The 27862-nt window shown below is 38.1% G+C and overlaps 1 protein-coding gene across 2 annotated transcripts; it reads right to left on the bottom strand.

Annotated features, from left to right (window-relative positions):
* Window positions 1–35: 35 nt before the first annotated feature.
* On the bottom strand, window positions 36–27535 carry CLPP6 (CLP protease proteolytic subunit 6). 2 transcript variants are annotated; one of them, XM_088968176.1, is made up of 10 exons: window positions 27356–27535; window positions 27148–27271; window positions 26882–26925; window positions 26345–26414; window positions 20499–20700; window positions 3413–3478; window positions 1858–1998; window positions 942–995; window positions 484–576; window positions 36–341 (listed from the first exon to the last, which is right to left on the bottom strand). In XM_088968176.1, the coding sequence occupies exons 2-10, from the start codon at window positions 27231–27233 to the stop codon at window positions 294–296; spliced, it is 804 nt and encodes a 267-aa protein (XP_088824302.1). In that variant the 5' UTR covers window positions 27234–27271; window positions 27356–27535; the 3' UTR covers window positions 36–293. The 2 variants fall into 2 exon arrangements, with proteins under 2 accessions (XP_088824302.1, XP_088824301.1); XM_088968175.1 differs by having other exon boundaries at window positions 27148–27492.
* Between the last annotated feature and the right edge of the window lie 327 nt (window positions 27536–27862).

The following is a 27862-nucleotide window of genomic DNA, read 5'->3' as shown; positions in this document are numbered from 1 at the left end:
ACATAATCAAAACTATTAAGAGTTTGCCTACTAAATTTTTGGCACTTTGAATCCATAGATAACTCATTCAAATAAGATTTCAAATGATTTGCACTGTAATTTACATGACGAGTTTGAGGTTAATATTTTGCACCTCCTAGTTAGGAATAGCAAGAGACGAATCATCAGGAAGCTCATTGGTAGTTTGTGTGAGTTGAAAGAGCATGGAATCGCCAAATAGCAACTAAGATTCCAAAGCGAAGGATGTGACATTATGATCTTGGAATCACCAGATATCACGCAGGAGCCAGTATCTAGTATTCTGTTTCTAGAACCCCATCAATGAGACCAAACTCTAAAGCCTGAAAAAGAAGCATATAAGAGTGAGATTCCGATCATTAATGAGGAACATGAAACACCTATATGTTGGTTCTCTACCAAGGAAATCTCCAGGAATAGCCAGGTAGATGACTGAAATTATCTCTGTAGAAAAGAAAACATTACCTCAGAAGCAGATAAGAAACGATCTCTCTCAGTGTACTGTTGAACTTTCTCTAGAGGTTGGCCGGTAAAAGCAGCATACATCTTGTCAATTTTCTGCATAAATTACGAGGATAGAATGTAAGGCCGGAGGTGTGGCTTAGATGTTTGTTAAGGTTGAATGTCCATAGCCCCAAGCAAGATGGTGCAGGAACCATTAAAAAATGCCAGAAGGTAAGATTTGACTTGTAAGTCCTTGTTTCCAAATTGAACATATCATCAATAAGAAACCCATAACAAATTAAAAGCTAAATTTCAACTGAATTGACTAGGTAAAGTTTCAGGTTGACCAAGTCTAAAATCAGCTTTTAGTCTAATTATTGAAACATCAACCAGAAAAGCTATGGTTTCACATGAAAATATAGTCAAGTCATCAATTACTCAAATCAGACCACAAGCTTTCAAAAGAAATAGAATCTAACATGACGAGATTGAACGGCTTCATTGACTTGGCGCCTCACATCCTCCACATGACCCTACAAACAAACAATACATAGTCAATATACATGATTTATGGATCTAAAAAAATATATATACATGGCTTATGGTAAAAGAAAGCACAGTCTGGTTCATCAAAGAAAAAGGAAGAAATTGAAAATTTCAGCAGTAGTCATGCTTAGGACCTCTGTACTGTGTATATGCAAGCCTTAAAATTCCAACAGCTAGGGGAATAAAGTTGACACCAATTGAAAAAGTGACTACATGACCATTCCCATTGGTTCCCCAATTGATGCATGGTCTAGCCTGGTTGAATGATCCCTCCACCTGGCCAAAATGGGTGAGATCATCTAAAGAACTATAACCTAAACTATCCAGTTTTTTATGTACATAAATTGGACATAACAACTGATTTATTCAATTAAGTCTCTTTTAGGTCAGAGATAAACCATAAAAAGAATTCAAAATGGCAGCAGATCATGGGAGGATACGTTAAAGAAAAAGAGAAGCAGGAGCTTGCAGGACCTAACAAATCTGTACCTTGCAAAATATGTTTGTTGTGACCCTCTGACCCTCAAAACAGAGGTCCACCAAAACCCCTGGTCAAGTAGGTATAGGGTAACAGCTAGGGATGCAACTTAAGTGGGTTTGGGTCAAACATTTGCCAAAATTTGAATGGGCTTGGGCCTGATGCTGTTTAAATGCAAGTTAGGTACCCAACTTGCACCCCTAGTAACAACAGTATTTGAAGCCAAGGCACTGAAATGGCAATGACAGCAGTACTCTAAACTTTGAGAGTTCCACATTGAAAATCTTATTAAAAAATGAATAAACATATAAAGAAAATGCAAATGAACTTCCACCAAAGGCAAAGGGTTGCATCCAATGGTCAATTTTTACCCCACATCCACTCTGTGGTTGATGTATCATAATACGTGCATTTGGCATTGCATAGCGCATTCCCTTCTCTCCACCAGCAAGAAGCAGTGCTCCTTGGCTTGCAGCTACTCCAAAACACACAGTGCCTACCTTAGGCTTTATCTGCAAGTTGCAACAATTGATCAAATGTTGGCTGAGGAGGTGATTAATTACTAAAGGTAAAAGAAAATTCAAAAGACGAGGAACGCAACTTGTTAATGTATAAAAATGAACTGACATATTCCAATATTTGCATATCTGAAATGCACACCCAATATCTTTACAAAAGAGGAAAACTAAGATTCTCATCTGCTAGGTTAGGATGTGTTCCACCCAATATCCACCACAATACACTTGCAAGGAGCATACATGTAAAAGTGCCATCTTGTAGTTTCCCAACCCTGTCAAACACCACCAGGGATATCTAGCCAATATAGACCTAGTAATAAAAACGTTATAAGTGCCTAAAAAAGTCATTTTTGAGCTATCCATTATAACTTGTCCAACAACTTAATAGAAGAGCCCAGCAGATTATATATTTGCAGCCATCACATAAGGTAAATCTTGTAGTGGATATTCAAGTTGGAAGCCCATAAAATGTAGATCAAACACATGAATGGAAATACCACACCCAGTATCCAAGTTAACCATAAAGCAGTAACAACATAGCGAGATTGTTGTCCTAGGCTTTAAAAATCTTGAATTTCTAAGATTCTAGACTTCTAGATTTCTGACATGGTGAGTCTTGTGGTCAACATATAGAAGGAAAATATAAAGAGAGAGATAAGTGCAGACAATAGAAATTAAATCTCAAATTAATTTGGATAATATCAGAGTGAGGTGGACAGAACCTTTTGCATCTATTTGTGCATGTTTCAAATTTGGAGGAAACTTAAGCCTATCAAAGAAATCCCAAATTGGAGAACTTGGACCATCTTGAAGATGAGATATTTAAGTCCCCTAATGAAACAAAGAGAAGATGGCAGCTTAAATCTTTAGCCCAATGTGATCTTGAAAAGGGAAGGAAGCAGTTGGAGGCAAATGCCAAGATGTAGAAGATCAAAGATATCTCTAATTAGAAAGATATCTCTAATTAGAAAGATCTCTCTAATTATTGGTATTCTAAAATGAAAGGTGGATCAGATTCTCCTCATGCTCCAAATACATTTTGAACACTGTTGAAATTATAATGTAGTTTGTATCTACCAAAAAAAATGGTGTAGTTTCTGTAGTCAATAAACAAGGGAACTCTTTCTGCATAAAAGACTTGATAAGAACCAAACAATGGTCCTCAACTCTTCAAATTAAGAAACACCATCCACTTCAAAAGAAAACAACACTATGGTAGACTTCAAAAAATAACAAAAATATCTGCAAGGGGAACAAACAGGCAAAGCTGTGAAGGACAATTGCAATTTATGAAATATTAACCATGTAAACAGTGTACAGAGAAATCAACTAAGATAATATGATAATATATTAGTATGTAAAAACAAATTGCACCATTGGCATCCAATCAGAGAATAAAAGCCCTTACCCAAGACATGCAGTCGTAAATTGCCAAGACGGAGTAGGTGCTTCCGCCAGGACAGTTCAGGTACACCTGACAAGTAAAATCATATATCCATAAAACACAAGAAGCAAATAAAGAAATAATAAAAACTCAGTCTCATTATTCATCAAATAAGAAAAAAGAACTCATTCTCATCTAAAAAATACACAATAATCCAATCACACTAGGGATTAGATGTTCCCAATGCAAATTGATAATCTTGGTACTTCAAACTCATATTTTTTTTACGGTTAATATATATCACATTACTGATAAAAAATGCATAGTAACCAAGAGTAAAACACCTTGGTCAGATCCTCTTCCAACAGACTTTGTAGGGCCATTCTATCTGATTTGGAACCTTGGAAATCCTTACACCTATCCAACTCCAATTCTTCAGTAACACATTAAATTGGGATGTCCCTTTTGTATTTTCACATTAAATTGGGAAATCCTTACACCATCCTTGAACTCCACTGCTTTTGTATTTTCACCATCTTCATCAGCTTCATTGGACTGCTGAGAGAAATCTTGATAAATACCCCTTCTACTGAACTATGACTCCAACCCTATTTTCAATCCACACTTGTTGCCATCAGCGAACATCCTCTGTTTCCCAAACACACTTAGTAATAACAAACTCCCACTTATTTCCTTTCTTCACTTCACTCACATCCCTAGAGTACTAAAAGCTTCCCCTTTATATATATATATATATATATCCCACTTGTTTCCAATAGCATATGACCCTTCACATGGTAGCACTTAGCCACACATACCATCTTATCCCCAAATTCCCTAACTGCTCCATCTTTCTGGCTGTCCCAAGGCAGTCAACTTGAAATTATTCCTTGATATCTTGAATGATAATGTCTTCACACCTTTCCTCTGGCATAGACCAACCTCTGCCCTTACACTTAAATCTGTTCCATGTTTGAGAAGCTAAACACGTTCTGGGTTTGAACCTAACATACGCAACCACATGGACCATTCCCATCCATGTTATCATCACCAACCTTACAGCACCTTCTCTGCAACTCCAGCTTGAAGGAACAGATGAATCTGAGGAGGAGCATAAACCCTTCAACAAATTGTGATGGCTTGAGGAATAGCATCCGGACAATCTCCCACAACAGCTTTGGTAGTAAACCAAAGATTTTGCTGCCTCAATGCTTCCTCGTCAACTTAAAAATCCACCACAAACACCCCCTTTTTTTTATCAATAACTGTGGATTGAATTAATATTAAAAATATGAGAAAATGAGAGGGCAAGGAGGCTAAACAATCTTAGCTCCCAAGAACAACCATTAAACATCAAAAGAACAAAAATTACAATACAGCCCAAAAAATAGAATGTCTGTTCACCCCTTGTCTAGCTAGACCATCTGCCAAAGAGTTCGCACTTCTTTTTACCCGTTTGTATTGGATTTCCATGTTCTTAGTCAGCCACTTGAATTTCCTCTTTTCATTACTGTAATTCCAAAGTCTAAGACTATCCTCTTTCAGCCAGTTTACCACCACTTCAGAATCTCCTTCTATGATCAGCTTGTTAATATGCATATCCTTGATTCTTTGTACCTTCAAGAGCTGCAAGGATCTCAGCTCTCAAAGAACCTCCCACCCCAACTGGTCCAGAATACATAGCTAACAGATTCCCTTGTTCATCTCTTATTACTCCTCCTATTCCGGATGACCCTGGATTGCCCAAGTTGCTGCCATCAAAGTTCAGTTTAACAAAGTCATGGGGTGGGGGATCTAACAAACATTTGAGGCCTTCCTCATTGGAGCAAGTTCTGCTATCTCCTTCCACTTTCTTTGCAGCTCATCAACTGAGAAATCTGCGAACAGAGCCAAGGTTTTCAGCCAGTGTATAACCCTAGTGTGGATGACCTCCAGCATTGCTTCCAAACTTCTCTCCTTATCTGCAAATATTCGTGAATTTCTCTCCTCCCAAATAGTCCAACAGACTGCATCTCTCATACACCTCCACATAAACTTGGCCCTTTTTGTTGGCCGAAATAGCATAAATGTGAATAGGCTTTGCACATTCGAAGGGGGGGTCCACCTGCACCCAAACAAAGAAGTACACCACTCCCAAATGATGTTAGTCAACCGACAGGAGATTAGTAAGTGATATCCAAACTCACCATCAGCTTTACAGAGGACACACCAGTGAGGACAAAAACAACTATTGGATCTTTTTCTTTGAAAGTAAATCTGCTGTGTTAACTCTTTCCAAAAAGGCTTCCCAACAGAAACTCCCAACCTTAGGAGGTATAGGATGACACCACACCTCTTTAACAGGGAAAGACAAGCCAGAAGAAGAATGTGTGAGAGCACTAAAGAAAGAGGCACAAGTGAAAGAACCAGAGGGGGTGAGAGTCCAAATTCTACTATCTTCCTTTGTTGGCTCTAGGAACATCCCTTCAAGAATGGATAACAGTGATGAGATACCATCAAGCTCTGTGTCCCTAATATCTCTTCGCAGGCCCAAGTTCCAGCCGATCCCAGAAATAGAATTAGAAGGAACAATGAATGAAGACACCGGTTCATTTTTAAAAGTGGAAAGGGAAAAAAGGCTTGGGAATTGGTCTTTTAGGGTGGAGTCCCCAATCCAAACATGTTCCAAAAAATTATTGAGATTGCCTGAGTGCAAGTCATGCCTGGATCCATGGAGAAAACAAAGGTAAAATAGCTTGAATGGCTTTCCAAGGAGATGCACCTGTACTCCTTGCCAGAATCCCAAAGTCCCATCCATTTGCTGCAACCCCATGAATACTTCCCACTATCTTCACCCAAAGTTTGTCCTTCTCCAATGAGAACCTCCAAAGCCATTTCCCCAAAAGAGTCAAGTTCCTATTCCTTATGTTCCCGATACCCAAACCTCCCTCCCTCTTACTCCTACAAACCGTCTCCAACCCCACCCTATGGTCCTCCTTCTCCTCCCCCAACTCCCAGAGAAAGTCTCTCATTAGTTTTTCTAATCTACTAGCCACCTTGGTCGAAATCTTGAAGATTGACAAAAAGTAAATAGGAAGGTTAGCTAAAGTAGACCAGATTAGAGTGGTTCTCCCTCCAAGAGACAAATAACTTTTCTTCCAAGTTGCTAATTTCTTTTCAAACCTCTCCACAATCGGAACCCAAAACTCACCTTTCCGAGGGTTATCACCCAATGGCAAACCGAGGTAATTAAGGGGCCAATTTGCTATTGCACATTCTAAGATGTCTGCAGCCTCAGAGATCTCCCCCTCGCCCATATTTACCCCAACTATACAACTCTTCTCAAAATTCACCTTAAATTTTGACATTTGCTCAAAAAGTCGTATAGTGAGCTTCAAATTTCTAATCCTGTTAGGGTCCCCTACTTCACAAAAGAGTATGGTGTCATCTGCAAATTGCAAATGTGTGAGTGGCACAAGCTCCCTCCCAACTCTCCAACCTCTAATTAGGCCCCTGGAATCTGCTCTATAAATTAGTCTCCCCAGAACTTCAGCTACCAAAGTAAATAAAAAGAGGGAGAGGGGGTCTCCTTGCCTAATCCCTCTCAAGGCTGGGAAGAAATCGACCACTATCCCATTTACCAATATAGAGTAATGGCACTTCTTGATACAACCCAAGACCCATCTGCACCAATTATCCCCAAAACCAAAATTGGTCATCACCTCCATCAAGAAAGACCAATCCACCAAATCATAAGCCTTGTCCAAATCCAGTTTACAAATCACCCCTTTTTTCTTGGATCTCTTAAACTCCTCCAAGCTCTCATTTGCTATCAAAATATGATTTATTATCTGTCTCCCCTTCACAAAAGCTCCTTGATTATCTGCTATAATTGTTGGGAGCACTTTCCTTATTCTGATGGACAGCACCTTGTTGATAATCTTATAAAGGCTATTGACTAGGCTGATTGGCCTGAAATCCTTTGGGTGACATGCATTCCTCTTCTTAGGAACCAGTGCAATAAAAGTGGAGTTCAGCCCTGGGTTGATCACCCCTCTAGAGTGGAATCCATCAAACACAGTCCACAAATCTTCCTTTAATATCTCCCAGCAATCTTGATAAAAAGCCATCGTAAAAACATCTGAGCCTGGTGCCTTTGATCTATCCATAGAGAGCACTGCCTCCCCTATCTCTTCCACTTCAAATTTCCTTTCCAACCAATCCCTATCCTCTATCTGCAAAGTTGGCCATTCCATACCCTCAATCCACACCCTACTATTTAGGGGTTTTCTAAAGATAGACCTAAAGTGATTTGCAAAAGCCCCTGCTATTTCTCTTTGGGTGGATATTGTAACCCCCTTCAATCTCCACACTTGATACAAAATTCCTTCTTCTTCCACTTGCCACCGCATGAAAAAAGTGGTGGCATGAAAAAATTTGTCTCCAACTTATTTCCTCCTGAGGAAGATAATCTTCTAACTGTTTACGCAATTTCCATCTTAGCTCCTTATCTTCTTCTGTAAGACAACCCCTCTCTTCCTTGCCATCCGGGTCCTCAATTTGTGCAGTCACTATTTGCTTTCTTTCCTCTAATCTCCCAAACTCTAACAGATTCCACTCCTTGATTTTGCCTTTCAGATACTGGAGCTTCTTATAAACCTCACTCCATTCCATTTCGCTGTTGGATTGCTTTCTAGCCACCACTCTTTGACTTTCTTTATGAACCCCGGGTGTCCTAGCCACATGTTTTCAAACCTAAAGGGAGCAGGACCACCACTTCTCACTTCCTCCCTACAGATTACAAGAGGCCAATGGTCAGAAGTCACCCTTGGATATGCTCTAGAGTTTAGATTCCCTCAATGTTCTTCCTAGTCATTTGAGAATAGAAATCTATCCAGCTTAGAGCAAATCGGGTTCACTTGGAGATTGAACCAAGTAAAACATTTTCTATCTAGAAATTGAAACACAACCTGACAATTTCTATCTTTATTACTAATGTTGTCTAAGTGTTGATAAAAAAACGTTGTCTGAGCTAAGGTGGACAAGAAGCAGATGTCCTGGTGAGCTAAACAAGTTGAGTTGGATCTAGCGACTTGCGAGCACAAATGATCAAAGGCCCTAAGATGGTTTCCAATGCTCAAGTCAATAAAGGAATCAATGACAAGCTAAGCCAGTTGTACAAGTTGAAGAGCTTAAGAAAGCAAATGAGCTTGAAGAGTTTAGGTAGCAAAAGTGTCAAGAGAGTTCACATTGGGTGGCATGCGCTTATATAGGTGCCCAAGAGTGCTATTGTGCTCCTTGCTCGTGGGACACTCAACTTCCGAGGTGATCACCAACTGGGTCATTGTGAAGTGTGGGTAACACGACCATTCAAAGGTGGTTAAGAAAGCAAATGAGCTTGGAGAGTTCAGGTAGCAAAAGTGTCAAGAGAGTTCACATTGGGTGGCATGCGCTTATATAGGTGCCCAAGAGTGCTATTGTGCTCCTTGCTCGTGGGACACTCAACTTCCGAGGTGATCATCAACTGGGTCATTGTGAAGTGTGGGTAACACGACCATTCAAAGGTGGGACGAGGAGGCTAGCAGCAGTTACACCAACCTTGATAATTGATCGGGGCTTGGCCAGTATTCACCACATGTCCATCCAAAACATGTGGCATTCTTCAGTATTGGCTCATCTACTAGGGGTGAGCATTCCATTTATTTGGTTATTAACCGGACCAAATAAACCAAAATAAAATAATGAAAACCAAACTAAAACCGAATTACAAGAAAACCGAAATAAGAGAAACCAAAATTTTTTGTTCAGTTTTCAATTAAAATAAAATTTAATTAATATACGTAAAACATTATATATTATAACCCATAATATATATTATGAAACTGAGTTTCATTATAATACATTGTATATAATATATGAATATATAAATATATAGCATATTATATATTATAATTATATATTACATTGTTATATACTGAAATTCGGTTTTTTTGGTTAACTGAATTTCTAATTCTGAAAACCGAAACCGAAAACTGAAATTCCTAAAAACCAAATTAACCAAACTGAATATACCAAAAACCGGAAAAAAAAAAAAAAAAAAAAACCCAAAAAGAACAAAACCGAAATTTCGGTTTTGACTGAATACCGAATAATGCTCACCCCTATCATCTACCATGCTGATAGTCTGAAAGGGTACCACGTCATGGCTCCTCAACTCAGCCACTTGTTAGCATGGTTTAAATTGTCCCTAATATTACCACAACATATTTCCATTTCTGTGGGTAGCAACTCAAAATTTTATTGGAATCGACATGTTCCCCAATGAACACTACCAGCACTTTATGGAGTACAAGAGATAGTTTCTACGACATATTTCCATTTCCACTTCCATGGGTAGTGGCACGGAATTTTACTAGAATCGATGTATTCCACAGTGAACACTACCAACACTATGTAGAGTACAAGAGATAGCATTATAACATAAGTTGGAGACAATATTGTAGATATGCGTAGTAACAATGTTATTAATCGCCTAACAAGATTATCACTTTGAGCTAGCTCAATATTCGTTTCAAACTCGAAGTTAAATATTAGTTTTTGTTTGTGTAATAGATTATTTGGTTGATATAGAACCATTTACATTTTCTACGAGTTTAAGTTTTGCTTTACCTTATTCCATCAATAAGCTTTGATTCTTAAGGTTTACAAGACAACTTCGAAACGTATTCATTAGTCTAACATTAGTGCTTAACTTGGTTTAATGATTTGGAATAGGATAATAATTCAAAAAGGTGTGCCTATGTTTCTTTCATCATTTCATAAAATATCAATCTACATTTTTGCATATTTGTTTCATTAGTCCAACATTAGTTCTTAACTTGGTTTAATGATTTGGAATAGGATAATAATTTAAAAGGGTGTGCCTATGTTTCTTTCATCATTTCATAAAATATCAATCTACATTTTTGCATATTTTACAACATTTCCACCATGTCTATAATTTTTACAATATTTGCATATGATATTTCTGACATTTCTGACATGTTTCCTATATTTGGACAACCAACATTTTTAACCTTGCTTGTTAGCTTCTGGTTGGTCCACGTGGTAGTCTAACACAGGCCCAATTCATGCACACACCACTTGCCCCTACTTTTGAGGATGAGCTATTAAGGTGTTCGGCTATTAGAAAAGGAGGACAAGCACTTAGTTCAGCTGGTACCAGTGGTTATTGGGTTAGGTTGACCAGTTGGACTTTAAGTCCGATTTGAACCGAGCGTTAATCGTCAATGATCAATGCTTGTGCAAGAGCCAAAATTTAAATTTCAAATTTGAACTTGGGGTCTTCAAGCCATGACATTTTTCCTTCTGAGCCGATGGTCGAGCATGTACACATGACAATGTATAAACAAAGGGAGGCATACGAGTGTGATTTGGACCATTAGTTCGTATAGTTCCAGCTGCATGTACACATGGCAACTGGTACCAGTGGTTACTGGGTTAGGTTGACCAGTTGGACTTTAAGTCCGATTCGAACTGGGCATTAATTGTCAATGATCAATGCTTGTGCAAGAGCCAAAATTTAAATTTCAAGTTTGAACTTTGGGTCTTCAAGTCACGACATTTTGCCTTTAGAGTTGATGGCCGAGCATGTACACATGGCAAGTGTATAAACGAAGGGAGGCATACAAGCATGATTTGGACCATTAGATCTTGTTCGATTTGAGCTATTAATCATCCCTATAAAAGCAGAGGACCAAAGCAAGATGCATCTGCCATTTGAGTGAAAGCATCTAGTGGGTGCTCAGTTAGGGTCCTCGTTTAAGGATTTTCAACTTCAACTTAAAGTCATCTATATGATAAATTTCCTTATCCTTTGCTTAACTTATGTCTTCATCTTCAAGTTTGTCCTCTACCTCATCCACTAGGTCGAGTAGTTCTAGCTTAGGGGGCAAGCGAGATAGCTTGACTTCCCAACATAAGGCAGTTGGGGTAGATATTCCCGAGACCACCAGTGAGGTCGGGATTGAAGTCAACATTCTGGACTTGAGTCCAAGGAGGATGAGATCCAAGCTAAGACTGGTCAAGTCGACACTCCTCCAACTGAGGTCTACGAGGGTGATGAGGAAGAGAACATCGACAATGGTCTCCCAACTTTGCCTTGAGTAAAGTGCAATGGTGCTCCATGTAGCTTAATCGATCAAGGCTTGCTTAGGATTAGGGCTAAATATAACATTCCCTTTAAGTTTGAGCTTAGGTGTCTGCGGAATGGGGGAAAGCTTGTGCACCTCACCTAGGTGAGCTCTGTGTCTACAAGGACAACCTCATGGCCAACCTCAAGTTCGCTATAGACGGGGGGTATCCAAGGTTTCGAAGTTCCATGGAGTGTTCCCTTCCCAATTGGTGACAAACTCATTCAGATACCTCATCGGATTCATGTGTCACTAGCTTTCAAGGGGTGGATTTGACCTTTCACCTATTCCATGCTCTGCTCTTGAAGAAACATCCTCATTAGAAGGGATACTATTACTTCTCAGCTCGTCCTAACTTAAAAGTCCTCCACAGGGCTTCGTTCTCTATCCATGACTAAAAAGGGAGTACTTTGGCTTTTCTAAGAATGGGTGCCTTGGATACTGAGCTCGCATTCCCAAAGACCAAAGTGAAGGGTGGATTTGACCTTTCACCTGTTCCATGCTCTGCTCTTGAAGAAACATCCTCATTAGAAGGGATACTATTACTTCTCAGCTTGTCCTAACTTAAAAGTCCTCCACAGGGCTTCAATCTCTATCTACAACTAAAAAGGGAGTACTTTGGCTTTTCTAAGAATGGGTGGCTTGAATACTGAGCTCACATTCCCAAAGACCAAAGTGAAAGCATTAAACAAGCTACTCAACAAGGAGAAAGTCCTTGAAAAGTTGGCTAATACCAAGGCCGAAGTAAACCTCCAAGGCCATGTTGATTAGGGCAGGTGTTAGACAATGAGTATGCCCTCAACTCCAATCGATGTATTGTACTTTGTACATACTTTTGTTATGAACAAAAGGACATTTACTTCATGTGTCATTGGGTTGCTCTGCTAAAATCCCCTTAGTTCATATTAGTATCATGTACGAAACCACATAGTTGTCATAATATGGGCTTAAATCTTCATAACCAGTGGATACACTTGGGGAAGTCTATCCTCATAAGGTTTGTCATTCTCACATTGTCCAAGGTGGTGGAACATTGGATCTCCGTTGCTCAAGTTGTGACCTAAGGTGTGAGAATGAATGCTTACAAGAAACATTGAACTAGACCAAACCTAGAATGTTCCTAAGCTTTCTAACAAACTAGGGATGCAAACAGATCAGATTCGAATCCGATCCAATAATTGTACATATGACCCAATCTAGTCCGAAGATTAGATAGGATCTCACAAATATTGATTCAAATTTGAATCCGATAAGGATGTTGAATATTCGTATCTAATCCGATCGGATTTCATTTTAAAAAATTAATAAGTTATTAAAAGAAAAAGGAAATATAACAGTTTAAATAAAGAAAAACACAAAATAAAAGTATTTTTTCAACTATTTTCGTCATATATATACATGTTTTTATAAAAAGTAAATAATATAAAAAATTTACAAAAATGCAATATAAATAACATATATACGGATCGGATAGGGGTGATCTGAATCTGATCCAATTTTTATTCGGATCCGATTATCCGATCTGATCTGATTCAAAAATCCAAAATGAGGATATTTGAATCCAACAAAATAGGATCATGATCCAATCCATTTGCACTCCTAGGTAGATGGAATAATTGAGTGTTGCTTTTAATCCCTAGACTTGATATTGATATCAAATTGAATATCAAACTCGTATATGTCAACCAATGACATCCTTTTGGGGTCAAATACCTAGGTAAATTGGGATTATTCAATGACGGTATGTCAACTGATGATCAATGTGATAGGATTTACTGCTATGTTAAGACATAGAGAATACTTTGTAAAACTTCCTCGTTGGAGTCCTGAATCTACTAGTAGTAGAATTATCAAAATCCTCAATAAAGGATCCAATGATGTTGGAAGTTGGATACCATGTAATAAAGACAAAGAGAGAAAAAGTTCATCCCTTAATGTGGTGTCAAGTATTATTAGCAAAGAGATTAATTGCAAGTTATTAATTGGGTTGTATTGACTTGATTATCACATAATGGGCTGAACCAATACACTTGGGCCTTTAGGAAGTTAAGGTCCCAAGTAGTTTTAAGTTTTTAGACACTTAATAGGCTCAATTACGTAAGCCCATAATAGTTATGGCCGAATTAGCCTTGTAGTCTAGTTAAATAATTAAGTAGCCAGCCCCACTAGCTTGCGTAAAGCATGTGATATATTGGCTTTCCCATTAAGTTGTGGTCTCATGCCATAGAAAAATAATTTCTAGAAGTACTAAGGTGGTAATGGTTAATTAAAAGTCCCACATAAGAATCATAGTCAAACTAACAACTAGATAATCTAGTATGACTAGGATTTGACTAATTTGATTAGCTAGAAAAGTTCTAGTTTTTTTGTTGGATTAGGATAGCAAGATTCTCTCCAACTTCATCCTAATTATGTCAGGATTCCTAGATATACAAGGAGAGGACTCTTTTAACCCTCCATAGTCTATAAATAGGATAAAAGATATAGGGATTGGATGATGAAGTTTCTTCTCCACATTGCTAAATTCGATCCAACCTAGTGAGACCAATCTTGATTAGGGTTTTGAACCCCATTCAACCAGATTCGTTAACCAACCTATCTAGCATTGTTCTAGAAAACATCACCCAAGTTCTGGAAAAGTTTTCTAAGACTGCAAACACAATAACTACACCATCTTCAACTAGTTGCAATATTTTGGAAGATCCAAACTTGGGTGTGAACACCACTTCGATTTCTACATCTGTGAACATCTCAATCAGGTACTACACTCATTCTTGGTCCAAAAATTTAACCTTTTATGGTCCAAGAATCCCAAAGGATCCAAGGAAGAAAACTGAGTTTTCACTCCATACGCGATTTCAGCATTTGGGTTTCAAGAAAAATTTGGTCTTCAACCTTTCTAGTTGTTGAAATTTTTGCACAATATGATCACTTGATGATCCATCCATATACCAGCCCAACTGATCGGTCCATTGTGATGACACCTTAGAGACTAAGGGCTTGGCCGAGGAGCTGGCTTAGGACGTCCTTCTTCCCAATATCCAGGCTGAGATGAGGATGCACACCTACGGGGTGATCGAGAGAACAACGATCAAGGCGACTATGACAGTAAGTCCTCGTCTTTGAGCAACCTTGTTCCTTTCATTTTTGTGGTTATCTAACTTCTGGAAATGAGGCTAAGTGGATTAGGGGTTTATTATTAGATATAAAACTATAGTCTAATCCAATTATCAAAAACGAAAACTATAGTCAAATCCTATGCCTCCAATTTCCATTTACTATGATAATGAAGCAACTCTGTCAAGAGCCTTTAATAGCACTTATAATGGTAAGTCCAAACTTATAAGCCTGAGACATGAATATATAAGGCCAATAAATCAGGATGGAGTTATTACAATAATAAGTATAAATTCAAGTAAATTTTTGGTTGATCCCCTTACACGAAAATTGGTAAGAATGACAACAAAAGAGATGAGACTAAAACCCTTTTCTTAGACACCAGTAATGGCAACCAACCTAAACCAAAAATCATTAGCCTTAGGTTTGACGGGTAACAACAAGTTACTGTTAAGTGACTGTTAGCATTGAAATTGGAAAAAGCTCCCATGAAAATAAATAGTAATCAGTGTTATCTGTTACTAAAGAAGGTTGAGTTAGACTCTTAATGAAATTTTGAATTGTATTAAGTACTGGAAACACATAGTGGAATTTCCCCTATGTAAACGTAAAAGTGGTGCCACTTCTCATGAGAGTTTGTGTTTCACTCTTGGGGTCATTCATGAAACTAGAAAAACAACACATAGCCATAGTAGTGTTGAACAAGTTTTTGAAACTCTTGCAAAGACAAAATGTTATTATGTGTGCGAGTGTTTCCAATCTCTCTCAAGAAAATAGTTTAAAGTTTACCACCAATAACTTTGACAAGTCATTGAAATACTTGTACTAATTCAAGGTTTAAGTTGCAGAACACTTTCTTGTATGAATAATAATGTTGTCATAGTATAGGTTCAAAGAGACCTATGTAATTAATAAAACAAAGTGGGGGCTTATAGGATTTTAATCTCATAAGAGAATAAGAGATTAAATTCCATGGGTGTTAGATTAATTAATTACATAGTTGAAATTTATCAAAAAATTAATTACAAGGCTAAATACATTTACAAATACACTTTTGACTTTGAAATGTGGTTTTTTCAAAATTTTACTTTTCCAACCAAAACTCTTGCTTAATCTTCTGTTTTCACACTTTTGTACTTTGTCCCACATTGGAAAATTATAAGACTTATCTTGAGCTTTTAAGTGGGAGCAAAAGTATAGAGACTTGCTACTACGCAATGTGTACGCACATACACATGCATGTATAGTGCAATGAGGCATTTTAGAGGCATACTATGCTCGAACTTCACACGCGCCCAGTAGTCCCACATAGGGGAACTATATATTTTGCAATAACACTCAAAAATAAAGGTGTGATACAAATACACAATTGCAATTGCAAATCACAATCACAAATGCAATTGCAGTCACAAGAGCAATTGCAATTGCAAATTGTAAGTGCAATTGCAATCACCCAGCTAGTACAAATGATGGGTAACTTACAAATGCTTGAATAGGCCAGCTAGTATAAATAATCTTCTCCATTCTGCTTCTTTACTATTCATATGTGACACTTTGATGAAACCTAGACATTTCTCCTCAATGAACTATGAAAGATACTTTGAAAATTTCTTCTACCCCCAAGTTTGTCCTCTGGAATGCAAATACATTGGTTTCTTTCATTGGTTAAACATTTTATTAGTTTAACCAATCTTCTTCCTCTAATATTTCCATCTTTAAGTTCCAAAAATTTACACCAATCGTTCTCAATGCTATTCTTCCACCTCCTTTCCACCTGAAAATGAGGCTCCATCCAAAATACCTTTCAATCTAACCACATTCTTCTCGTCAAGCAACACTACTCCTTTAATCTTCTATAATCTCTAGTATCAGTTTGTCCCTAACTATTATCTCCCTCAAGTTAAACTTCTTAGTATTGATGCTAAAAGAGCAATGCAATGGAATCTGAGTCTTCTTTCCAAAGGCACCAAAGCTAACAATGAGAGCATGGAGCACCAAATCTAGCTACTCACCAAAGCACCAAGTTGGTGTTTTTCTTTGGAGCAAATCACAGGTGTTGCACCTTTCTAGGACAGCTTCCCAACAAAAAACTCCAACCCTGAAAGGAATCGGTTTACCCAAAACCTCCAAGACAGGAGAAGCTTGTCCAGCATTGTCAGAGGACTGCACTAGAACTTTGAAAAAAGATGCACAGGAAAACACGCTAGAGGAGCTTAAAGTCCAAATCCTATTCCCTCCCCAAAGGATCCACAATCACCCCACTCAAAATCGACACATTCTCAACTTCCGAATCCCTGAGACCCCTTCTAAAGCCCAAGTCCCAATCATACCCAAAACTAAATTCAGATGTGACAAAAAAGATAAAAACCAACTCCTTAAATAAGGAAAGTGAAAACATGAAAGGAAATTGTTCTTTCAAAGCATGTCTCCCACCCACAGATGCTCCCAAAATTTTACAAAAGTTCCAGAACAAAGGTCATACCAAATAAAAGAAGGTAGCATAGCATGAATGGATCTCCAAGGAGAAGCTCTTGTAGCCCTTGCCAAGATTCCCGCATCCCACCCATCAATCACTTGCCCATGAATGCTCAAGATTACCTTAACCCACAATTTGTCCCTATCCTCTATTAATCTCCAAAATCATTTTCCCAACAAAGCCACATTCCTCTCCTGAATGTTACCAATGCCTAATCCTAGGGTGAGCATTTGGTTTATTCGGTTAAAAACCAAACCGAAAAAACCGAAATTTTAAAAACCGAACTAAAAAATAAAAACCGAAACCAAAAATTAGAAAAACTGAATATATATATGTATATATATTATAACATATAATATGTATTATATATTATGAAATCAAATTTCAGTATATTATATATTAATATATAAATATATAGTATATTATATTATATTATATATTATATGTTACATATTATATATTATATGTTACATATTACATATAATAATAAAAAATGTGGTTAGTTCGGTTAAACCGAATTTCTAATTCTAAAAACTGAATTAGCCAAAAACCGAAATAGCCGAACTGATTTAACCAAAAACCGAACTGAAATAACCGAAACCAAAATTTTTTGTTCGGTTTTTTGGTTTTAACCGAATAGTGTTCACCCCTACCTAATCCACCCTTGATCTTACATCTAGTAACCACCTCCCAGCTAACCCTATGATCTATTCTTTCTTCCCCTGGTTCCTATAGAAAATCTCTCATCAACTTTTCCACTATTTTGCTCACTACCTCTAGTATCCTAAGAACTAGCAAAAATATACAAGCAAGCTAATCAAGGTCGACTTTATCAATGTGATCCTGGCACCCAAAAACAAATCATTTTCCTTCCATGAAGCTAGTCTCTTAGTGAATCTATCAACCATTGTATTTCAGAAGTTGATATTTCCCAAGTTATCACCTAGGGGCAGCCCCAAGTAGTTTAAAGATTGAGACACCACACATCCCATGATTTTTGCCCTTTCTGCCATCTCCCTCTCATCCATATTTATCCCCACCACACAACTCTTGTCAAAATTAACCTTCAAATTCGGCATTTTCTCAAATAGCTTAAACACCAATTTCATACTTCTAACCCACCTAGCATCATCTCCTTCAAAGAATAAAATCCTATCATCAGCAAACTATAGATGAGACATCAACAGGCTATCCCTACCAACCCTCCAGCTCCTCATCAAATTCCTAGAATTTGCTCTAGCTATCAATCTACCCAAAATTTCTGCAATTAGAGTGAAAAGAAAGGGAGAGAGTGGATCCCCTTGTCTCATCCCTCTAATTGTAAAAAAGTGATCAACCACTGTCCCACTCACCAAAATAGAGTATGACATGTCACAATGCACCCCTGCATCCACTTACACCATATCTCCCCAAAACCAAAATTCTCCAACACTTGCATTGAAAAGGACCAATCCACCAAGTCATATATGCCTTCTCCATATCCAGCTTACGTACAATAACATTTTCTCCCAATTCTTCTCAAGCCGTCCACATGTTCATTTTCAATTAGGATCCGATCAACTATTTGTCTATTCATCACAAAGGCACCTTGATTATGTAAAATCAAATGAGAAGCATAACTCTAATTCTCCAAGAAAGCACCTTGGCAATTAATTTATAAAGATTGTTTACCAAACTAATAGATTTAAACTCCTTTGGGTGGATTGCACCAGACTTTTTTGATACCAAAGCTATAAAGGTAGAATTTAGCCCCGGGTTAATCACTCCTCTCTCAAAGAATTCAATGAAGACCTTATGGATGTCCTATTTAAGTATATCCCAGCAGTCCTGATAAAATGCCATTGTAAACCCATCTGGCCCTAGTGTCTTAGATCTATCCATAAAGTAGATTGCCTCCTTCTATTTCCTCAAACTCAAAACTCCTTTCCAGCCACACTTTGAGGTATTCTGTAAATGGATTTGAAGTGATCCACAAATGCCCCTGGAATCTCAAATTGTTAAGTGAGAGTTATATCATCAACCACAAGGTTAGAAATGAAAATTTTCTTCCTCCTATTAGCCAAAGCATGAAAATATTTTGTATTTCTGTCCCCCTCCTTGACCTGCCCATGCCTAGACTTTTGCCTCCAAATGATTTCTTCTTTAAATAATATATCCTCCAATTCTTTCCTTAGGGGACATCTTAACTCCTTATCCCTCTCCTCAAAAATCCCTTCACCTTCTTTAGCATCCAACTCCTCAATTTGATTAATCACCTCTTATTTTCTTTCCTCAATCCTTCCAAAATGTTGGATATTCTATTCTTTGATCTTGGCTCTACGTTCCTTCATTTTCCAATGAAATTTCATTCCTTCCCAATTTACCCTTGGGTTACTTTCACTCCACCAAGCCTTTACTTTCTCTACAAATCTAGGGTGACTCAACTACATGTTCTCAAATCTAAATGGGGTTAGACCCCTTCTACCCAACTCTTCTTTGGCAATAGTGATAGGCTAGGGATCAGAAGTAACCCTAGGCAAAGCCTTTAAAACTAAATCCCCCCAGTGTCCTCAGTCTACAGTGAACAAGAATCTATCAATTTTAGAGCAAATAGGGGTGGCCTAAAGGTTAGACCAAGTAAAGTCGTTATGCAATAGAGACACTTCCTTGAGCTCAAAGGTATTGATGAAATCACTGAATTTCCTCACATCTTCCTTCTTTAGCTATTGTACATGTTTTGTATAGAAGACTTTATGCTGTACAATTGTAACTCATTTTTTTAAAATTAATAAGATACCCCAATTGTTGTTGATTAAAAAAGTCTGTTACCATACTCATCTTTGCTCTTTGTATTGATGTTTTCTCTCCACTGCTAAATTACCACACTAGCTCTTGTTGCCTCAGTTATTCTTAGTTTCCTTTATTTTCTTACTGTTTTGCTTACCAGGTTTATACAGCAGTCCTTGCAAAATGAAGCTTTATCAGTTTCCATTGTTTTATTGAATTTTGAAATGCTATTAAACTCCAAGAGTCATGAATAAGGAACAAATTTGGGGCTATCAACAGTCTTATATATTAAAGTACCCTGTACCCACTAAAATCAATCTTGTTTGTGAAAGAAATGATATTGTATGATATACACATTTCAAAATAAATGTATAATTAATGCACAAACAATATATTGCACTCACCAAGCATAACTAGCCATCTAGGAGGCCAACCAACACACTATAGAGCAATTTTGGCTTGTTTCAAAATGCCTAGGTGGTGAATTGACAACAATAAAGGAACACACGATAACATGCAATGATAGCAATGCAGAGTAGTGAAAATTGGCAGTAAACACAGTAAAAGTACAAAACCATACCAGTATATCTGAATCTTCATCTATGGTGGCCAACGTAACAAGCTGTGATATAACTCGTTGAGCCACCTGTGAATTGATGGGTTGTCCAATGAAGATTATACGGTTTCTGAACAATACAGATGAAAGATCTAAAGGTCCTCCAGGAGTCATTACAGCTGGCATTATAGGAGGATTGCCTCTTTTGGCTGCTAGCACACCATAACTGTAAGACAAGGAAATGTTATCATTCAATAGAAACCTGATAACCAAACAAATGGGCATTTGAGAAAATTTGCAACAAGGATCTACATGGTATAATTTCAGAAATTGGAGAAGGAATGAAAGCAAATTTTGATCTAAGAAGCAGGCCATCGATGACTGGGATGTTGATAGATAATATTCAATTTTGTATTAGAGGAAAAAAGCATCCAGTTTATGAATGAAAGCATAGGACCTATTTTTTGCTAGAGTTCATAATGAGCCCAATTGTTTTAAAACTGTGAGGCAGGGGGTATCTGATTCAAATAAAAAAAAATACTTTTATAGAAAAGGCAAAGTATTATTATATTTGTATTGCTGACTGCTGAGGTTTAAAAGGGAGAGAAATCCCAATACAGTGAGTGACTGAAGAATAGATATGGCTTCACAAAAGTATCAAAACCATACTAGAAATATTTGTCTTAAATATGGATGCCACCATGCAAAACCCATATATAAAACTATAGACAAGTCACTAAGTTTCACTTTTGATATAACACTTGTGGGCATTTTTTCTTGATTTAGTTTTTGGGCCCTCTCATGATAGTTGAACATGAGAGCACTATATGTATGCCACATAAACCACAATTAGAAAGTGAAGCATCTGCTTGCTCACATCAAACATCTTTTTGCTTTTTAAGTAAAAGGTGCCCTAAGGCTCAGTTTGGAAAGAGTATAAATACAAATATGTAGAGTGCAAAACCTTGTATTTTGTATGGCAAGGTGCCAACCAGATGGTTGGTAAAGTCTCCTGCTGGCTGTAGCAGAGACTTGGGATCGAATCCCACCTGCACCTTAGGCTCTGATTTTCAGAAACAAGAACTGACCTTCTATGCTATCCTGGAGCAATCCAGTAACATATGGAACAGTTCTTTCCTTCTTAAGATGCTTAATACATAGTTATTTTTATAAATCTTTGTAGAGAAGATGGGCCGAATGGCCCATAGGCTGTTTATCCTTTCTTACTGTTTATGTTCCTTTTTGTAATGGGCCTTATTCTGGGCCCATCCTTTCTATGTTATGATCTTTGTAATTTCTTGCCCAACTAAGGGTCTCCTTGTAATTATTCAAATTTAACTTAATAAAATAGTGTTAGGGTGTTAAAGAGAGAGCAAGGTTCGAAACTCTCATACTCTAAACCCTTATTGCCACCATCTCCTTTTTCACCTTCTACTCCATAGAAGAAGTATTTTCTGCTGTTTTTTCGATTTCTTTTGATTCTGCATCTATTCTAAACAATCCCACACTCTCAATGACTGTTTTTCTTCTTGGTATCAGAGCAGGCCTGAACTTGGCTTGGGCTCTCATGTAGGTGTAGTCCAGCCAACTACATGAGAGTGTTCTAAGGCTGGAAGCTTCATCTTGTGTCGCCTGATTCTTGGAGGTCATTGGAGGGAGGGTGCCCAAGACTCAAATCTCTTGGAGAGTGATTCGGTGACCAGGAAGAATCAGAGAAAAAGAACAGTTCGGTTTCTGATTTGGAGCTTAAGTCAGAGATTGTAAGTTGTGCTCAGTTTTTTCGGGGTTATTTTTCTGTTTTTGAACTATTGAAGTGTCCGAAGTTTCTTTGAAAACTGTACAGCTCTTCGGCTGTTTTTAATCTGGTTTAACCCAGAGATTTCTGAGTTGTTTTCATTCCTTTTCTGGACTGTCAAACTGCCGAAACATCTTTGGATTCAGTGCTACGAGTTGTTGCTTCTATTTGGTTGTTTTTGGGCCCTGTGCAGACTATTCCTGAGGTGTTTCTCACCTTTGACAGTGGGGTCTTCTCTGCTACCCACTGTGTTTGTAAAAAGGCCTCTTCATCAATACGGACTGGTCTTTGCTCTTTTGGGGGTACTTTTTGGTGAGTACCTAGAATTTCTTATTAGAAAAGGAGCTTCGACCGGGTGCACAGTGCTTGGAGGTTTTCTGATTACTTCTTGAAGGCCGAACCAAGCTGTTTAGTGTCTCGTGTAGACAACAAGGCGCTGCTTCAGGCTTGGTTCTCACAACTTCCGGGTGTGGTTTGGTTTTGTGTATTGCTGTTTTGAGGCTGGTTTAACACAGTCCTTGCTCCATCCTCATTCAGTACACTTGTAGAAGTCGGATGAAATCCTATTTGAAGTGTTTACATGATGGACTCCTCAGAGATTGAAAACAAGAATGTTGCTGAATTTGGACAAGTTCAGGGGACTCCAGTTGATTCTTTATTGACTGTGACCACAGTCAAGCTGGATGGAACTAATTATCTAGCATGGTCACAATAGGTAAAGATTTATATATGTAGTAGAGGAAAGTGGGGCTTTATCTCCGGGAGCAAGAAGGCTCCCCAAGCCATCCTATGAGAAGTGGATGCAAGAGAATTACACTGTTATTAGGTGGCTTGTGAACTCAATGCAGCCACTGATTTGCCAACACTATCTATGGATGAATTCAGCAAAGGAAATCTGGGACAATGTTGCAAAAACTTATTCCCAAAAACTAAATGGCTAGAGCCTATAAATTGAGAAGTGATGTGAAGAATTTAAGGTAGGGGGAGAAACCTTTAGCTGTATACTTCTCAAACCTGAAGTCTCTGTGGCAAGAAATAGACCTAATAGAAGCTGTAACTTGGGACACCACCAATCATGCAGAGACCTATAGGAAACTGGTTGAAAGAAATAGGGTGTTTGAGTTCTTAACCGGGCTAAACCCAGAATATGATATCACAAAACAGAATATTTTATCCAGTGAGAGTGTCTCATTGTCACAAGCATATGCATTGGTGAGCAGTGAAGAGAGCAGAAGGATTGTCTAGGTTCAAGGGGCTGGTATTAGTGATCACTTTGCGAATATGGGGGTTAAACCCAAAGGAGTTGCAGGGACTTCTAGTGGCTCTGGGAAGAAAAAGGTTGTATGTGAGTACTGCAAGAAGCCAAAGCACACCAAAGACAAGTGCTGGAAATTACATCCTAATCTTGTTCCCATTCGGTTTCGGAAAAAGAATGATAGTAAAAGGACAGGGAGTGCAAATGTAGCTACTGGTCCAGATAGTGACAAGTACTATACTTAAGAGATGTCTGCTTGTGCATAGTTGGCAGCCATGAAAGCAGAATATGAAAAGTTTGAGAAGATGATCGGTCATCTACAGGGTGTGGCTTCTTCTTCCAACCCTTCAGGAAATTCAGATTCTCCTTGTCCCAGTGTTCTTCCTCCTTTACCTCCTCGTCCTATCCTCAATCCCAAGGTGTATCAAAGGCAAAGATCCAAAAATGAGCAGGTTGTTTCCCCTACAACACATGAGCCTCATGCACTTCCAATCAAAGATGAGACAACAGGTACTGTTTCAGCCCCCTTTGAGTCATCTTTCCCTGACCTTGATATTCCCATTGCTGTTAGGAAAGGAAAATGGAAGTGTATTGCACATTGCATTTCCAAACACCTTTCTTATAGTCTGCTTTCCCCTTCATACTTTGTCTATCTCTCTTCTGTTGCCTCTAACCCTATTCTCAGGTCTGTGTCAGAAGCTCTTAATATTCCAGAATGGAGGGATGCTATGAGATCTGAAATTGATGCCCTACACAAGAATGACACTTGGGAAGTGGTTGATTTGCCTGAAGGGAATGATGCAGTTGGTTGCAAGTGGGTCTTTACCATCAAATATCAGGCCGATGGCACCATTGAGAGGTACAAGGCCAGGCTGGTTGCAAAAGGCTATACACAGACATATGGGATTGATTATCTGGAGACCTTTGCACCTGTTGCTAAGATGACATCTGTGAGGGTTCTTCTATCTCTAGCTGCTCACTCTGACTGGCCCCTTTATCAATTGGATGTAAAAATTGCATTTCTGAATGGTGAATTACATGAGGAGGTTTATATGTCTCTTCCTCTAGGGATGTATAGAAGGAAAGGTATGTAGGCTAAAAAAATCTTTTTATGGACTAAAACAGTCCCCTAGAGCATGGTTTGAGAGATTTAGAACAGCACTTGTTAACTTTGGCTATGTACAGACACAATCTGATCATACTCTTTTTGTGAAGAGGAGTGGACCTCTGGCAATATACCTCACTGTGTATGTAGATGATATTGTTGTGACTGGTAATGATGTTTTAGCAATTCATGATCTCAAATCTTTCCTCCATACAGAGTTTGAGATTAAAGATTTGGGGGAATTGAGATACTTCCTTGGCATAGAAGTTGCTAAATCCAATGATGGGATTCTTATCTCCCAAAGGAAGTATGTTCTGGACTTGCTCTCTGAAACTTGGAAGATGGGTGCTAGACCAATTCCTACTCCTATTGATATGAGTTATAAACTCTCTGCTTCAGATGGAACATTGTTAGAAGACAAAGGAGTCTTCCAGAGACTTCTTGGGAAATTTTTGTACCTATGCATGACTCGGCCAGATTTTGTATATGCTGTCAGTTGCATTAGCCAATCCATGCATGCTCCCCGAGACACTCATATGGCAGCAGCAAAGCGAATCCTGTGTTATTTGAAGGGCTCCCCAGGAAAGGGAATTCTGTTTGCCAAGCATGGTCATATGAAACTTGAAGCCTATTACTGATATTGACTGGGTTGGAAACATTGATGACAGAAGATCTACTTCTGGGTATTGCAGCTTGGTGGTTGGTAATATTGTTTCTTGAAAAAGCAATAAACAATCGGTTGTTGCTCGATCTTCAGCAGAAGTAGATTACAGGGCCATGGCACATGGAGTTTTTGAACTATTGTGGCTAAAATCATTGATGGAGGAACTAGGGGTTGAGCATGACAAGCCAATGATGTTGTACTATGATAATCAGGCCGCCATCAACATTGCTCACAACCCAATGCAACATGATAGAACTAAGCATATTGAAGTCGATAGACACTTTATTCGAGAAAGGGTCTCTTTGGGTGAAGTATGTCTTCCTTTCATCACATCTAAAGGACAATTAGCAGATTTTCTCACCAAGGGCATTCCCAAGGCAAAACTTCAGCATGATACTGGCAAGCTTGGCATGATTGACATCTATGCTCAACTTGAGGGGGAGTGTAGAGAAGATGGGCCGAATGGCCCATAGGTTGTTTATCATTTCTTACTGTTTATGTTCATTTCTGTAATGGGCCTTATTTTGGGCCCATCCTTTCTATGTTATGATCTTTGTAATTTCTTGCCCAACTAAGGGCCTCCTTGTAATTATTCAAATTTAACTTAATAAAATAGTGTTAGGGTGTTAGAGAGAGAGCAAGGTTCGAAACTCTCATACTCTAAACCCTTATTGCCACCATTTCCTTCTTCACCTGACTCCATAGAAGAAGTATTTTCTACTGTTTTTTCGATTTCTTTTGATTTCTGCATCTATTCTAAACAAACCCACACTCTCAAGGGCTGTTTTTCTTCTATCTTAATACATAGAATATTAAGAATCTAAAGAACATTTACAAATTATACTAGGTTCTTCACTCTTTTTTTTGGTTGGTTGGTTGGCTCTTCTCAGTTTTGAAATGTGCCTTTTAAGGAATATACTTTCATGCATAAACATACCATAAGCTCCTTAATCAAATAACAATTCAAAAGGAAAGTGGCAATTGACATTTTTAACAACAAATGGATAATTGCAAAAAAAAGCTGCAAATATTAGAAGACAAGAAAGAATACCTTGGATCGGTACGATGGTGAACCTGCTCATTGAGCTTTAGTGGTAAACCCTGAGTTCTACTAGATATTCCTGGTTCACACAATACTCACCTAATAAATTACCCATTAGCACTCATACAAATATGTAAAAGATAACAATTTGGTTGGGTTAGATCTTAACTCTGTCATAGTTGTTCAATGTATCTATTATTTATTAACGAATATATTATGCAAGATAGCATCCACTTGCCATGGCATAAATGAACATAATCAAATTATACCATCAAACATAATTGAATTATCTTCAATGGATAAGTGGACTAAATCACTAATTAGGCCCATCAGTAATTAGTCCAAGTCTTCCTTTTATTAGCATAAGTGTCAAGTTTCTTGGTAATTCAGCAGTTCATCTTTCCTTTCTCCGCATTGGACACTTAGGGTTCTCTGTTTTGGCACCTAGCTTGTAACCCCATTAAATTTTCAAAAAAAAATCATAATTATAACATAAATTAATTAGGAAAATATGTAGAATCAAAAAAAAAATGTAGAAACACTCACCATGGGAATTGGGCAAGGCGGCAAAAAACGATCTGCCTGAGCTTCTGTAGAATCTCAAAAAACCAAAAACAAGAGAGAGAGAGAGGGGGGGGGGAACATAAACATTATCATGATTTAGATTTTAGAGTTCAGATAAATAGCAAACAACTTGCGCCAAAAAAATAATTATAATAAGGCGAGAAACTAAATTTCGAGATAGAATGACCGAAAAAAAAATATATAAATATAGATATTAAATTAAGATAGAAAGAGTTGGATGTAATCACCTTCGAGAGGATAATGAAACAGAATATGTGCTCCGGCATGACCCCACGAAGCCCAAACGTATAGAAATAGCTAATGAAGTTACCATTCTTCTATAAGTAGCTCAGAATGAAGGCACTCCTCCCTCTTCGGTGCACAGCGAACGAGAGAATTTGGATTAGAGAGGAGAAAAAGAGAGAAGCTTTAGCGGTTTAGATAACAGGGACTCACCGAAGATCCGGCGGTGAGAGAGCAGATGCAGTGTTTTTTCTCTTAGCCACTGGACGTTTGTTGCGGTCGAAGATAAGGGAGTCAGAAAGCAAAAACTCTTCCTTTCCCTACATTTTCCTTCGAACCAAACATAGCCTAATTTTCTTCGCAGGCGCGTCCATTTCATTTTGCAATGGCAACGGTCCGGATTCGGGGCGGGGCACCCCTCCCTTCCCAGTCCACGCCCAATCAAGATACTCAACCCTGTCCAGTTCCTGTCCGGTCTTCCGTTGCGGGGCACCCATTATAGGAATTTGGGGTATTTTAGAAATTGAATTATAAAAATTTATAAGTATTTTAGAAATGGAATTATGGGATTCTAAGATTTTAGGAATTTAGGAAAAACCTAGAAATATTTTAAAAATTAATATTAAATCTAGGAATATTTTACTAATTTATCATTAAGTTTGGGATGAGTTTAAGGAATTATATGCAAATTCCATGCCATCTTGTCCCTAATGTAGGGCA

This window comes from Nelumbo lutea, chromosome 2 (assembly GCF_056320005.1).
Source record: "Nelumbo lutea isolate HS-2025 chromosome 2, American lotus-T2T, whole genome shotgun sequence".
Classification (NCBI taxonomy): domain Eukaryota; kingdom Viridiplantae; phylum Streptophyta; class Magnoliopsida; order Proteales; family Nelumbonaceae; genus Nelumbo; species Nelumbo lutea.
Note: the sequence above shows the minus strand (reverse complement) of the source record. Positions and strands in the feature narration are given on the sequence as shown.